Source organism: Gopherus evgoodei, chromosome 1, assembly GCF_007399415.2.
Source record: "Gopherus evgoodei ecotype Sinaloan lineage chromosome 1, rGopEvg1_v1.p, whole genome shotgun sequence".
Taxonomy (NCBI): domain Eukaryota; kingdom Metazoa; phylum Chordata; order Testudines; family Testudinidae; genus Gopherus; species Gopherus evgoodei.
The window spans coordinates 21,810,256-21,826,708 of NC_044322.1; the positions used below are offsets into that span (position 1 = coordinate 21,810,256).

Sequence of the window (16,453 nt, forward strand, 5' to 3'; positions counted from 1 at the left end):
TGTTTTCTCATTGATCACTGGTACTCCCCCGTCTGTCTGTATCCATCAAAGGTGTTTTATCTTATACTTGGATTGTATGTTCTTCTTAGCATATGTGCCTCAGATAGCATGTGACCAGGATTCATCACTGAATTTGGTCTGCGGGTTGGATTGTTAGCTTTCCCGGCCCTGCTCAGTACTGCTGAGGTGTGCAATGTGAATGCTGATCCATGCCTCCAAGTATGCCTCTTAGGGCATGGACCATGTTTTTGTTGTTTGTGTATACAGCACTTAGCATAACAGAACCCTGGTCCATGACTAGGGCTCCTAGGTATTATGGTAATACAAACAAACAAACAAATAAATAAATATGGATTGACCTATACTAGTTTCAACTAGGGCTGTCGATTAATTGAAGTTAGCTCATTCGATTAACTAAAAAAAAAATCATAACTAAAAAAATTCATTGCGGTAATCACAGTTTTAATCGCACTGTTAAACAATAGAATACCAATTGAAATTTATTATATATATGGTATTCTGTGTTGTAATTAAAATCAAAGTGTATATTATTTTTTATTATAAATATATGCACTGTAAAAATGATAAAAGAAATAGTATTTTTCAATTTATTTCATACGAGTACTGTAGTGTAGTCTCTTCATCGTGAAAGTGCAACTTACAAATGTAGATTTTTTTTGTTACATAGCTGCACTCAAAAACAAAACAATGTAAAACTTCAGAGTCTACAAGTCCACTCAGTCCTACTTTTTGTTCAGTCAATCGCTAAGACAAACAATTTTGTTTACATTTAAGGGAGATAATGGTCTCCTGTTCTTAGTTACAATGTCACCAGAAAATTAAAACAGGCATTTGCCTTGCACTTTGTAGCTGGCATTGAAGGGTACTTACGTGCTAGATATGCTAAACGTTTGTATGCTCCTTCACGCTTAGCCCAGCATTCCAGAGGACATGATTCCATGCTGATGATGCATATTTAAAAAAAATCCATTAATTAAATTTGTGACTGAACTCCCTGGGGAGAATTGTATGTCCCCTGCTCTGTTTTACCCACATTCTGCCATATATTTCATGTTATAGCAGTCTCCGATGATGACCCAGCACATGTTGTTTATTTTAAGAACAATTTCACTGCAGATTTCACGAAACATAAAGAAGGTATCAATTTGTGATTTCTAAAGATAGCTATAGCACTTGACCCAAGGTTTAAGAATCGTAAGTGCCTTCCAAAATCTGAGAGGGACGAGGTGTGGAGCATACTTTGAGAAGTCTTAAAAGAGCAACAATCTGATGCGGAAACTACGGAACCTGAACCACCAAAAAAGAAAATGAACCTTCTGCTGGTGGCATCTAACTCATATAATGAAAATGAACATATGTCGGTCCGCACTGCTTTGGACTATTATGGAGCAGAACCCGTCATCAGAATGGATGCATGGCCACTGGAATGGTGGTTGAAGCATGAAGGGAATCTTTTGTGCATCTGGCATGTAAATATCTTGCGATGCCAGCTATAACAGTGCCATGAGAACTCCTATTCTCACTTTCAGGTGACATTGTAAACAAGAAGCAGGCAGCATTATCTCCTGCAAATGTAAACAGACTTGTTTGCCTGAGTGATTGGCTGAGCAAGAAGTATGACTGAGTGGACTTGCAGGCTCTAAAATTGTACATTGCTTTATTTTTGAATGCAGGTTTTTTGGTACATAAATTCTACATTTGTAAGTTCAACTTTCATGATAAAGAGATTATGCTACAGTAATTTTATTGGGTGAATTGAAAAATACTATTTTTTGTTTTTGTTTACAGTGCAAATACTTGTAATCTTTTAATATAAAGTGAGCACTGTACACTTTGCATTCTATGTTGAATTCTGTAATTGAAATCAATATATTTGAAAATGTAGAAAACATCCACAAATATTTAAATAAATGGTATTATATTATTGTTTAACAGCGCAATTAACTGTACGATTAATTGTGATTATTTTTTTTAATTGCCCAATTAATCATGATTAATTTTTTTAGTCGCTTGACAGCCCTAGTTTCAACCATATTTTTTTTCTCTTTGACTGTGAATAATGTATTAATCTCAACGAGCCCTGATTTGGTTTTTAAGCTTTTTTGTTTTCTTTATTTTCAACTGTCAGCTTTTGAGAGATGTCTTTATCCAACTATCTTTTAAAATTTATTTTAGCTAAAAAGGAAACATTACCAAGGAACTAGACTACTGGTTGGTGACAAATGTGATCTGAGGGTCACTAATATTAAAAGCACCGAGCCTTTGATGAGGCTTATGAATAATTAGTAGTGTTTGAAAATCAATCTTTTTTTCCCCTGTGAATTTTGAGTGATAAAGCAGAGTTTTACAATGTTCTTTATATCTATGCCTACCTATGCATAATGCGCACACTTTTATTTTAAGACCGAATGATTACTACTTCCTAAACTGTTTGTGTTCGACTCCTTTGTTTCAAAGGCGGAGGAGTGAAATCCAGTTCTCATGTGCTGTAACAGTATTTCTTCTTCTTCTTCTTCGAGTGATGGTCCCTATGTGGGCGCGCATGCACCTGAGGCTGGAAGTGTTTGTTAGCGATGTCCGTTGACCCACACATGTGTACTGCATCCCCTCATTCTCCCAGCTCAGGGCATAATAAGTAGAGTGGGTCAACGCCTCTCCAGTTCCCTCTTACTGCCTTATGGTCTGAGTTGGAACCTCTGTTCCTTCGCACTCTTAGTTTTTGCTGAAAGAATGACTAGTCTTTATTCAGCATATACTTATAAATAGTTGTAGGTAGATAGATAAGTTACTGTTCTTCTTTCCCTGTTTGAGGGACAGATCGCTCCCTGTCCCCCCTCCAGCAATCCCCAGGACAGTACCCTGGATTTTGGGATTTAAAAATGGTGTCTCCTGCCCATGCTCATTCTCTGTGAGCGACAAGCGCCAGAGGCACCTTTACTGCCTCAGCAAGGCGAATATTGCAACTTGCTGTTCCATCTGCAAGTCCTTCCTGCCCCAAACCCAGGAAGCTTGAGAGCTACGCCTCCATAAGTAACTTGATGGAGGAAGCTATGAGACCGAGGACACATTCAGATCTGGGACTGGTACAATGACCGTCACCTGTGGTGAGTGCCCCTCCGAGCACCTCCCATGCCCTGGATCTGTTGGTACCAAAGGCCAAGGACAAGTCCCAACATTAGAATAAAAAACATTCTCACAGGCACAAGAGCAGATCCCCACCACAGACTACTCCTAAGTGCAGCATTTCCTCCCCAAGCTGGGCTTGGTCAGGCTGAGAGATCACACATGGATCTGGTGAGAGACTTCTCTGTGTGAATGGTTGGTGCAAATAGGATCTGATAGTACTGATAACAACCATGATGCCCACTCATCTGGAATGCTATTGATGCATGTGACACATCCCTGCCTCCTGTGCTCCACACCTAAGAGAGCAGAGAGGAGATACCTGCCGAAAGGGCAGATTTTCTTTTTACTCATCCACTATGCAGCTCTCTGGTGGTCCATGTGGCAGCAGAGCGGGCACCCAGCATCTACAGAATCTACTTCTGTGGACAGGGTGGCAAAGAGGATGGATCTGCTGGGCTAGAATGTATATTCCTTGGCGGGACTACAGTTCTAGACTGCAAACTACCAGGCTCTGCTAGTCAAGTACTATTTTAATAACAACAACAGGCTAGCAGAGTTTAAGGCCAAGCAGGTAATGTTTTTCTCTAATCCGTTTTGGTTGTAACCGCCTTGAGTTGGTTCTTGCAATAAAAGTTAATACAAAACTTTCAGATGATTTCTGTAGTGACTGTGACCCTTTCAGCGATTTTGTGACCCTTTCAGCGATTTTGCTGAAGGACACAGCAGAATACTGGATGAGCCAGGAATAGAATTGCAGGCCACTGGCTCGTTGTCCCCTGTACCACTAATTCACACAATCTTTTATTTTTCTCATTTTAATGTAGCTTTTCAGTGTGCACCATGGGTGAGGATCTATCAGTATCAATGGAGAAAGTGGCTAACTCCTTTTCTTTTGCTGGGGAAAGAGGGAAAACAGGCCTCTAGAAGAAAGTTGAGCACAACCTTTGCAGTAGTGAGGGCTATGCTGGCATGTTGCCCAGAGTCCAAGGGCTGTGTTTAATTTACATTGAAATGCGCGTAGGATTTTAATCAGAGATAAATGCACACTGTTGTTGTTTTTCATTTATAATTTTCTTAGCGCACACAGTGATTTGCAAATCACGCAGGCCAAATGTACTTTGATGGCTGTAGTGGAAGGCAGATCAATGGTGGTGTTTTTCTGACCCCACCTTCTTGATGCTTGGGTTTCTGTCTCTGAGGATACCACGTGCCTTAGGGAATATAAGTTTCAGGCTTTTAGGGAGTTGCAAAGCTTTGATTTCTATAGCAGCGCTGTAAGAAAAACTTGGTCACAAATCTAATCACTTCCACAGAGGGTGCGACAAACTGCCTTCTTATATACTGTATATCTGGAACTCAGCTGTCATTTTATAAAAATTCAGTAAGCGAGTCTTTCATAAAACATGGTGACAGTGGATTGGAACATTGTACATCAATGTGTTTTTCAAGTTCAGCTTTAAAATGGTCTGGAAATAACTCAGATCTTCCCCCTCCCTCCTGAAAAAAGTTTCTGAATCACTGATGATGATCCTTGGCACTTCTTGAATTGTTCACAGTGGGGATGACTGTCTCACTTGTATTTCTTTTAAAATTTGTTGGCTGTTCGCACATGAAGAAGGTCACCCCATGTCCATGAAAAAGCTTGCAGCTTAAAGCACAAATCTCCACTTCTCTTGACTTTTGTGGCAGGTGCACATACAGTTCTTTTCTTCTGCAAACATTTCCATAGTTGTAACTACCTTGGACATATTTTATTTGCTAAGGAGTAAAATAGTGGCTACAGGTTTGACGAGAATGGAGTCTTTTCTGAATCTCTGGTGATCCTGCATTCACACGCATTGTCTACTCTCCTTCCTTACTCATTCTCAATCATACACAGATACTACAGAGATAAGTTCAAGACAAGTTTTGGATTATCTAGTAGAATCTTTTCCATCTCCTAATGTCTGTGATAATATTATATCAACCACTCTGTGATATGCACATTATTTCATGCCAATATAATGATCAGCAAACATTGGTAGTGAAATGCCATCATGGGATTTCAGAGTTAACATCTCATTGAGATGAAGTTTGATCCTTCTGAATGTCTGGGGGCTGTCTAAGAGCTTTCTTAAGATTAGTTTGTCTAGACATACAGGAAGACAATGATGCATTGGTTCACATTTGAGAAGTGTTCACAGTCATAAAGGTTAGACTTTTTAAAATAAAGTTCTCTTTCTATTGAAAGCGGGGGTTGGGGGAGGCACCAACAGACCGCAGGAAACATCAGATGGGTTGTTGGTTATGCACTAGGCTTCTGATCCAAAGCCCAGCGAAATTGGTAGACAGGCTCTCAATGACTTCATTGGGCTTTGGATCAGGTATTAGGAACTTAGTGGATCCTGTAGATGCTTTTGTAGTGACAATAAATGTGGAGGAAATTACTGTGCTTCACTTGGGAGTACTCTTGTGGGGAGTTCCAAAAGACTCTGTTAGCAGAGGATATGGGGAGGTGATATATTTAGAGAACATCCAAATGAAAGTAGATAAACTTTTAATCTGTTTATCAAGTTTCTGTTTCACGACAGGTGAAATGACAAGAAATACTGAGCAAAGGAAACTAATCTGTAGCTGGAACATTTTAATAAATCACTTTTTAAATGCATTGGAAAAGACCCATTGGCAATTGCCAACACTTGTTTCGGGATCCTTTCCCTCTAAAATGCAGAAGTGCAAAGTAACTGTTGCCCGCAGTAAAGGAAGGTCTCAGAAAATATATTTATTGTCAGCGCAATATTAGCGGAATTCAGCTTCAAAAGCAGCTGTTAATTTCCCAGCACATTCCTCTGCTCTCTTTGAGAAAAGAAAAATCAGTCATTTCAATTTCTGTTTACATATCTAAAATAATTCCTCTTGTCTTTTTGATAAATTAGCATTTCTATGGCTATTTATTCTTGATCTCTTTGCGTTATCCCATCCTGTTTGGATTGATTGATTTATTTTATTTCCAGAGTGTGTTATTTATTATGGGCTCTTTTCATGCACAGAATGTCGTTTCTCTTTTGGACTTCTAGGTATTTCCATCACTCCTCACTACATATTTCATCCATGTTTCTACAGAAAGTCATTATGTGGCAGAGCCTGCCGACAAGAGATATTTAGAATATACTCTCCCTTTTTCCTAAAGCACTGTGTTACTTCCCTGTGTTAGGAGATTAATGTATCTGGATCAGCAAGGTCATGGACCTGATGTTTCTGGAAAAAGACTTTGGGTTTTTATATTGCTGGAATTTGTGCCATATTCTCTCTCTCTGTCTTTCCGTCTGTGTGTTGGATTGAAGTGCCTGGGAGCTCTTATCAGATAGGCTGTTCACACCAAAAAAGGTTTTTTGCTTTATGATGTTTAAAAACTTTGTAAAGCATAGAAGTAAGTAGCGTAAGTATACTTCCTAGTGGACAAGTGTCCCTACTTCAGAAACTTCTACTAATTGACTACTTGGGCCCTATATTCTCTCCAGGGCTGAACAGAAATCAGTGGGGAGGGTGCCGGATATGACTTCTGTCACAGTTTCACAGTAACTGCATCTGCATTTCTCCCTCCATGGTCCTTCAAGGGCACCCGCATAGGGGTTTCTGACTCCCAGCCGCCACCTCTCCTGAGTGGAGATCCAGTTCTCACGCCCTCCTGACCAGCGATTTTAAGGCTCTCTGGTCTGCACCAATACGTCCAGCAAGCCAGTCTGCCTAAAAGGCCAGTGCCTGCACTTTGCTTTCTCTGAGGGCAGTGACCAGTGTATTGCTTACAAGTTACCAGACAGCTCCACCTAAGCAAACACATTTATTCTTAAGGTAAAGCATTACAGAGAAAACATAAAAACAATAAAAGAACCTGTACACATGCTAAAAAGCATACCTGGGGTCACCCCCAACTCCAACATAGGAATCTGGTAGGTGTCAGTCAAACCCCACAACTGGATTTTCCCTGTGGTTATAAGTTCATCTCAGTCATGAACCAAAACGAAGGCCCTGAGTCAGTTTAAGCCTGGGCTATTTATCCAAAAGTCATTTCTTTGTCTGTTGATCTCTGGATAATCTAGTTTGAATCAGAATATGTTAGCCTCCCCAGAAGGTGGTACTTCTCTGGAGGTATAACAACATGAGTGAGTTGCCTTAGTCATTCCCTGCTGTTTTCACTATCTGGAGGAGCTGTGCTAAGCCTTGTGGATTGCATACAATCCTTGGCCCACATTGGTACATAAGCCATTCAGACACCTGGAGTTTCTCTCTCCTCCCCCTGTGCTGTATGATGTAATCAAAAATAACCCATTAGTGCTGAGCAGATCTGCCTCCTGAATGATAAATTGATGCATTTAAACTCTTTATCTAGTACCAAATGCATCTGTGCCTAAATCCAAGTGTCATGTGTTACCATCCTTCCCTACAGCTTCTTCACAATTTCTCTCTATTAGCAGCATGACTTGCTTTTCTCCAGACTGTCCCTGTTAATATATCTCATCCTTGAGTTCAGCTATATTGGTGTTTCTGCCAAAATGTTAGTGTCCCTACCATTTACGATAACTAAACGGTCTCTGTATACATCCCAAAAGTGGTGGGGGAAAAATACACCTGAATGTGTTTATTTTGGTATTATTATTACTTGTGCACTGTTATTGTGTTTATCATTCTTCAAACACAGAGTCTGCTCTGAAGTCGATAGGAACGTAAATTCTGAAATTAGGATTGGAGCTATGTAAGAAATTGTCTATGCCACAAGAAATTTACAATTTAAGAGTTTAAATGCCCTGTGATACTTTGACTGAAGTCAGTGTGGTATTTGCTGTTGATTTCAGTGGGAGAAAAATGGGTCTGTACATCACTTTAGACTGAATTGAAGGTCAGTGGATGGCTTTTGGGAAAGGGAATGCATGGTGTATAGTTATATATATCCTAAAGGGTGGCAGCTCTACATGCACACCCAGAGTGGATGGGAAACCTGTTGATATTTTCTGTCCTCAGCAGGTGGACTGGATGTGCCATGATTAAGTAGCAGGCTGTGGATTATGTGGGACATATGCAATGTGTGATAAGTTATCACTGTTTGGTTTAATTTGAAAGCATTGTCAGTAATTATAATCTTCATACTCTGTTTGTTTCAATATCTGTAACGAAGTCTCAGGTCTTTTCAGAGGAGGAACTGTCTCCCTCTCATCCATTGTGATCATCTGATACAGTAGTTCTCAACCTGTGGCCTGTGGGCCGCTTGTGGCCCAATCAGCACATAGTGGCAGCCCATGTGACATCCTCAGGGCCATACAGGCCTATATACACTGTTACCTCGATATAACACCACCTGATATAACACAAATTTGGATATAACGCAGTAAAGTAGTGCTCTGGAGGAGCGAGGCTGCGCACTCCAGTGGATCAAAGCAAGTTCAATATAACACGGTATCACTATAACGTGGTACGATTTTTTGGCTCCCAAGGACAGCATTATATTGAGGTAGAGGTGTATATTGTGTGGATGCGGCCCACATAACTCATTGAGTGTTGTGTATGCAGCCCACAATGGTAGATAGGTTGACAGCCACTGATGTGACAGTTCCAGGGTTTAAAGAAGATGGGGTTAATGCCCGGGGCATTTTGGCAATGTGTTATTCACTCTGGACCTTCCCCCTCCCAACTCCAAATCTGCTAAACCCATCTCTTTTCCCAGATTTTTCTTAGGGTAAGGGTGGAGCTGTTGAGCAGGGTTTGAGAACAGATTGCTGAGGATAGATTTCTGTTGTCACTGTGTCCATATGCGCATTTAATGATTTGGCATTTTTTTGCGATTGATACATTTTATACATTTGCACTGTATTCTCCCTCTAAACACTAGGTGAAGATGTGCCTTTTATTATCTCTGTTGTTTTTGAGTAACCCACAGTATGTGCTTACACTCTTTCTTGCAGGAGTTATCTATACTGCAGATGTCCTTGACCGAGAGACAACTAAATCCTATTGGCTAACAGTGTATGCGACTGATCGTGGTGTCGTCCCACTTTATGCTACCATCGAGGTCTATATTGAAGTTGAAGATGTGAATGACAATGCCCCTCTGACCTCTGAACCCATTTATTATCCGGCTGTCATGGAAAACTCCCCTAAGGATGTATCCATCATTCACATCCAGGCCCAAGATCCCGACTCCAGCACCAGTGAAAAACTGACCTACAGGATTACAAGTGGAAACCCTCAGAACTTCTTCGCTATCAATCCAAAAACAGGTAATGAGATACTACGACTTTCTGTTTCTTGGTCAATATGGATTTTGTACAGAACTGCTTTTCTTTGCGTGTCTCTTGCATTGGACTTTTCTGAAGCTGTTTTTGTGTGTGGATGTTTTGGGCAAATTGTTGCCTGTTTTTTTTCCCGACAGTCAAGTTCCAGTTTCACAGTTGATTAAATAGCGTGGCAGTAACCATAGCCTTTGTGCAAGGATTGTGGTACTGTTGTGTACATCTTTATGCCTACAAACATCTTCATTGCAGATGATGCAACACAAATAATATTTTCTTTGTGCCGTTATGATGATCTTTTTCTTACTCATCTTTTCATAGCTTTTGATATTACCAATCAACTTTACCCGAAGGGTTAGGGCTTTGCTGTACTAAATACACTTAATGCTGCTGGGGAAGATTTGCCAGTGCGTTAGAGCTCTTGTAGTTTATGGGACAAATTCCCATCTGTTGTAATTTGGTTGTAGCCCTGTTGAAGTCAACATTTGTCAAACTCAAGTTATTGGACTCAATACAAGAGTTAACTGGATGCAATTTTATGGCATGTATTGTACAGGAGATCAGACTACATGATCTAATGGTCTCTTGGGCCTTAAATTAAATCTACACAGATTTATACCAGCTGGGGTTCTGGGCATATGTATGACATGTTACAGATATGATGCTGTCTGTCTGGCTATTCTTCTGAGTTGCACTGCAGTCACCTGTTAGCTCACCTGGGCCCCAGTTCAGCAGAGCACTTGAGCACTCACTTATTGACTTCAGTGGGACTATGCATGTGCTTTAAAATTTTCCTGAATAAGGGTGCTATAAATACCACACCTTAGCTGGAAGAATTAACACCCGGGAACAGTAAAGAGTGTAATAGGTGGTTGAGCCTGAGACCACATATGTTATCCTGCATGCATACCTGTTTATCAAGCTGTCTACCATCCATTATCTGCCTTGCAAACCTCCTCAACTTGATGTGGACCTGACACCATATGCTGTAGCCAAGGAGGTGGTGGGATATTTCAGAGCTCCTGCACTGCTTTTAAATAAACCTCAGTTTACATTTTTTTTAAAAGACTTACATCTATTAGCTTTCAAAAGGAACAGGAGGAAAAAGAGAAGGTGTATGCACAGTCAAAGGCAAATACAATTAGTTGTGAATAATAACGGGGTAAATAACTTTCAGTATTTGGCCAGGCAGCCCATCTACTAAATGTAGTAAAAGAATTGGCGGACTTCTTTTCAGACATGGCCCTGCAGACTGGCCTTAATAAGTGCTGTCGCTGAATCTGCTGCAGATACACAGCCTAAAGCCCCAATCACACTCCTTCCCATGATAAAGGATGGAAGAGGAGGGTTAGCCCTACCCCCAAATTTCCATTGTGAAAAGAGCCCCAGGTAAGCTGGGTTGTAATAATGCATGGGCTTCCCCTGCATTGGCTCCCCAAACCTTACAGCACAGCCTGTTCAGTGCAACTGCACTTCCTTCGGTGTCAAGCTTACTGGAGCATGGACCATCTCTTTGGTCTGTTTTTATACAGCACCTAGTACAGTGCAGTCCAGGTCCAGCAACAAGACCACAGTAATACAAATAATAGTCATATTCACTACAAGAGCTCCCTTGGTCAGGGAACCAGGACTGTTTCCCCTCACAAGGTACCTCTCTTCTTTTCAACAGAGAGTTTAGTTTGAAACTTGCTTTGCTTAGTTTTATGAGGTAAAACTGTTATATGGCTGGAACTAGAGGCTTCAGCCATTCCTCTCTTGAGCCCTTGAAATTCTCAGAGCTTGTAGTGCTGACTGCAAGTAAGATTTTTAATATTTAAGTTCATTTCAGTAACTCAGGAAGGACCTTATTGTGCTATGGGAACCTTCTGGCTAGTGCATGATTTGTGAAGGATTGTGTACATGTGGGATTAATCTACTCCTTTTGTGCAGCTTACTTAAAGAGAAATAAAATGGGAAACACTGAAAACTGGGTGGGATGCCTCTTTTCCCCCTCCCCCTCAAGTTCTTTTGTGGATGGATTGATGGCATATGTGCACAGTGGTTCTATGGTGCTGAGAAGGGAGGTTTCCAATTTTAAAGCCCGGGATTGGAATCACAGTCTCATAAATTATCAAAGTGCTGTGGGTTTTAGCAGCACAGTTTTCGGTGACAGCAATGGGAGATGGGAGACTCAAAGCTGAGAGAGAAGCATACGGTGTTAGCTTTAGAAAGTAGCCTTCAGCTAGCTGACCAAGCTACTTTTAAACCTCTCTCGAACCACATTGTTTCTTACTGATAGGATTTTTATAAGAAACAGGTTCACAGCTGTGATGTTTTCTAGTAATTAAGAAATATATTTATCATCCTCCAGCATGTACAGAAGAGATTAGTCTTAGATTTTTGTGTGGCATGCTGGCTTTATGTGCTATCTGATGTTCAGCAATCTGTAATCTATGTAGTGCTTTGCAAGGCAGACTTAAATGCTGCAGCATGCTGTACAATAAATAAAGCTTAATATGTTTAATGTGAACCCAGATATGTCACAGGTGGCGATGTAGCGATGACAGTATAGGTGAGTGGTATTTTGGGTATTTCTGCCTCAGAATGAGACTATTCATCTGTGCCACGGGATCAATTCAGTTCTACAATTTTAAGTAATGTCAACAGTCGGTCATCTTTCATCTATGACTAGTCAGGTTTTGTGAGTGAAAATTAAAGTAGTGTCCCATTTAGGACCACACTGGCATGGACAGGAGACCATTGAGTGTTCTTTCACACAAATCATAGATTCAACAAATCCTTGGCTTTGTTGGGTGCAGCTTGTTTGGTATTTCCAAAGAATCACTTCTGGCTGGTCCATTTTATAGTGCTGTTTCTATACACTCAGTTCACCAATTCATGAATGACAAGGTTTTCCACCTTCTCTTTCTCCTAAGCTTGCCTTCATCCTCTTCAGTGCTCATTCCATTTGTATACATTTCTGTCATGTTGATGGGATGGGTTTGCAATATCTATCCATGTGTTTATATTACACCATAGTTTATCTTATATTCATCACCATAGTGTATCACCCTCTGGTGAGGGCATGCCACTGGGATACTGGAGATCTGGGGTTGATTCTTGGCTGTGCCGCAGACTTTTGGCAAGTGACTTAAGGTGAGATTTTTTTTTAGGGTATTTTGTTGCTACCTCAGTATGCAGATAGATGCCTAGAGGGATTTTCCAAGTGCCTAAGCTCTTAACTTCTGTTGAAATCAGTGGGAGTTAGGTGCCTGGGCATTTTTGAAAATCCCGTGCGGTGTCTACCTGCATCCTTAGACACCTCAACACCTTTAAATATTTGGTCCTTAACCAGTGGCGGATTTAGAGCTTGTGGGCCCCTGTGCACAGCTTCATTTTCGTGGGCCCCATCCTCAGGACCCAGCCTACAAAAAGAACATCCTCTCTTATCTCCACCCTTTTTTTCATTATTTTTTTCTTTCTCCTCCTCCTATATTACAAGTAATAGGAAGTAAATGAAAATAAAGTGAGGTACCTTGATTGGGGTAGGGGGTTGGGGTGCAGGAGTGGGTGCGGGGATCGGGCTCTGGGAGGGAGTTTGGGTGCGGGCTCTGGACTGGGGCAGGGGTTTGGGGTGCGGCAGGGGTCAGGGAGGTGGCGCTTACCTTCGGCGGTGTGGCTCCCAAAGCGACTGGCACACCCCTCTGGCAGCGGCTCCTAGGTTGTAGGGGGCAGGCAATGGGAGCTGTGGATTCGGCACTTGGTGCAGGGGCAACACACAGAGACACCCTCCCCCTGGGGCCACAGGGACATGCTGGGCTCTTCCAGGAGTGGAGCAGCGTGGCGTAGTGGGAGGCACCGCAGGCAGGGAGCCACCTTAGCCCTGCTGTGCTGCTGCTGGCATGTCTCTGCGTGCCCCTTTGGGGGAGGTGAGCAGTGGGTCTCCGTGCACTGCCTGGGGCAGGGGCAGCACATGGAGCTGCCTCCCCCATGCCAGGGGTGCACAGATACCATTTCCAGGAGTGGCATGGGGCCACCGGCCACGGGATGCAGGCAGCCTGCCTACCTGAGCCCTGCTGCGCCGCTGGGCTTGGATATGGGGCAGGGAATTAGGGCAGGGGTGTTTGTTTTTGTTTGATTAGAAAGTTGGCAATCCTACTGTTCTGGGGTATGTGTTTTTGTGTGAGTGGCAGAACTGGCTTCAGTACCTCTTGTTTCTACATCTGAGAGGAGAATGACCAGAAGAAACTGTCAGAATATCCTACCATCATCCCTGAGCTCTCTAGCACAGCAGACATTGTGGTGCAAATGCTTCCTTACATATAGGTTCCTCCTTTCATGTCCTAGATTTTGTTATCATGTATAGGTAAGTGGCATCCGGTGGGCAGAACTGTGCTTTCTGTGATGAGCTGATATGCATAAGTACAGACACCAAGTGGATAATGTAGTACATGAGCGGTATGAAACCATAAATCATCTGTGCTCTCTTTCAGGGAGCTATTAAAGGTTGCCTTTTCCTGTAGAACAGTTAATAGTGTTCGCTTAATTTAACAAGTCCAACAGGACATCTCTGACTTTCCCTGATTTATTGTGCAAGGGGTGTTTAAATTCGATATTGTCCTTTTTTTTTTGTGGATAGAAGTGCACTTCAAATAGGAAGGAACAAATGGGGCTGCAGTATGGTTGTAGTCACAGTAAGGAAACGTGTGTTTACACCTGTTTGTTTGGTAGACACCTACTGCACTTAAAATGGTAACTTAGGTGTTTCCATTATTAGTGTTGCTCAGCAAGGGCGATTGCATATGTATGAAGATGATATAGGGTAAAATTTTCAAAAGCACCTTAGCACGTAACTCCCATTGATTCCAATTTCAGTTAGGCACCTAGGCACTTCTGAAAATCTAATTTGGGGGCTAACTGCATCTTTAGGCACCTAAATATCTTTAAAAATCTGGCCCTTAGTCTTATTTTCAGAAGTGACTTCGGGCCAGACTTGCATAGGGATTTAGGCCCCTAAAGATGCAGATAGGAGTGTCAGTAAGACCTATCAATTTAGGTTACTAAGTACATTGGTAAATCTGGCCCTTAAGCATTAAGGTTCCTAACTGCCTAAGTAACTTTTTTAAAATGGCTTCCAAGTCACTTAAGCACTTTTAAAAATTTTACGTGTAGCGTCGTCCTTTTTCATGGCTAGTCTCATCACACCTACATGCAGGTTTGCCTTCTAGGGCTCCATCTTTCTCTAACACTGAACATGGAGCAGCTAAATAAACAGCATGAACTGATGCATGGGTGTGTGTTATTTGTATATAAAAATCACCAGAGATGGAAGAGATGAAAACAGAGAAGCATTCGAGTGTTGCATGAATTCTCAGGCTAGCTGAATTCTAACCACTGCTAGTAGTGCTGTGAGGGAAGAAAACTGTTGGAAATTCTGTGGCCATGCTAAACAGTTAGCGCTGAAGCTAGCATCAATTATCAGGAAGAGGATGGTGGAAGAAGATAAATAAGACAGACGATGGAGTTATAAAAAATGATTGATTAGGGCCATAAATTCTTATTTTTATTTCATGTATGTAGGTGTTAATTTCACAGCGCAGCATAGCAGTAATTTACTGCACTGATTTATTACTTTTTAGTGCTCTGAAAGAAATTATGAATTTTAATTCAAACCATTACTTTTTTGGGGAGAGGATATGTTGGACAAACCCCATAGGCTTCTGTTCAGTCTAATGCAGATTATATTAAGACATATTTTAACTAGCATGATTGCAGGCAAATTCGGCTGTCATTCACACCAGTGTAATTCCAAATTAATTATTGATTTTAATGAAGTCACTCCAGATTTATACTGATGTGTCTGTAAGTTAAATTTGTCCCTAGGTTGCCTGGTGTGTTACAAGTACAGTTTACTGTTTTCCATTTGATTTAACAATGCCTGACCAACAACACTCCCAAACTATTGTGTGCTTACATTGTAACACCAGATTCGTTAATATAATTGGAAATGATACATATAACCCAGTGCTTTTTTTAGAGTAGTGCTTCTTGGGTGTGGCAGTACCTGGCTTTTCAAATACCACAGACGGATTTCAAGAGAGGCTTGGTTAATTCTATGACTATGCAAGCTAGTATAGGGTTAATGAAGGCCATACTCTAATTGCTGGGACCAAGATAAAATGCCTCCGACCCACCATGAAAAGTTTTGGACAATTGCTGAGGCGTATTATGAGCCTAAATTGTTCTTTGCCACCATCTGAGGCAGTGGGCATATGGCCTAGCTTAGCCAGAAGCAGGATGTCTGATTTGCTGTGCTATATCAAAACAGGCTTTACAGATGATGGTCCCCATTTCCGCAGCCCCCCCTTTCCTCTACACTCCCACGTTTTCTAAATTCTGTCAATCTAAATTCCCTCTCCAATTTCATCTGGATATAATATTCACATATCCTATACTCCTGAGGGATATAGCCAGATGCTGTTCAACAATTGCCTTATTTCAACCCAGAAGTGGTGTTTCCTTGATGAGTCATTCCAATATATGTAGACAGTGAAGCTCTCTTGGGATCTTTCAGTAAATTGTGGTTTTATTTGCGTGCCCCTTAAAGACCCAGTCCTGTGGTGGCTTTTCCGTGATTGACTGTGGAGCCTCCCAGAGCTTGTCATCACTGCTTCAGTCTGCAGCTAGTGGGAATCATCTGAGAGTGAGGCAGAACTGCCCTGGGAAGTGGGCCTAATCCTGTGCGGTGCTGAAAGCTTTCTGGGAGGTGCTAATGTCATTGGGAATTGAGGGCCCTCAGCTCCAACCAGGAAGCGTTCAGTACCTTGGAAGAGCAAACCCAAGTTGACCTGGTTAGGACCGGAGTACTGCATTGTGGTAACATACTGTATGTGGCTGATCAATTCAGTTTATAAATCCCTTAATCTATGGAGTAGTTACAAACAATGCAAGATCGTAAAATGTTTATGTGAAGCTATTTTTACAGAGACCTACTTTTTTTTTTTTAAATGGACACTGGATCAATAATACCTAATAGATGTTTAAATTACTTGGGTGCTTTTGTT

At 41.5% G+C, this 16,453-nt stretch overlaps 1 protein-coding gene across 1 annotated transcript in view; it reads left to right on the plus strand.

Moving 5' to 3' along the window:
• FAT3 (FAT atypical cadherin 3) overlaps positions 1–16,453 on the plus strand; it is a 485,653-nt gene that overhangs the window by 168,429 nt on the left and 300,771 nt on the right. The window contains 1 exon segment of the mRNA XM_030559193.1: positions 9,084–9,398. Within this exon segment, the coding sequence (XP_030415053.1) occupies positions 9,084–9,398 (315 nt within the window).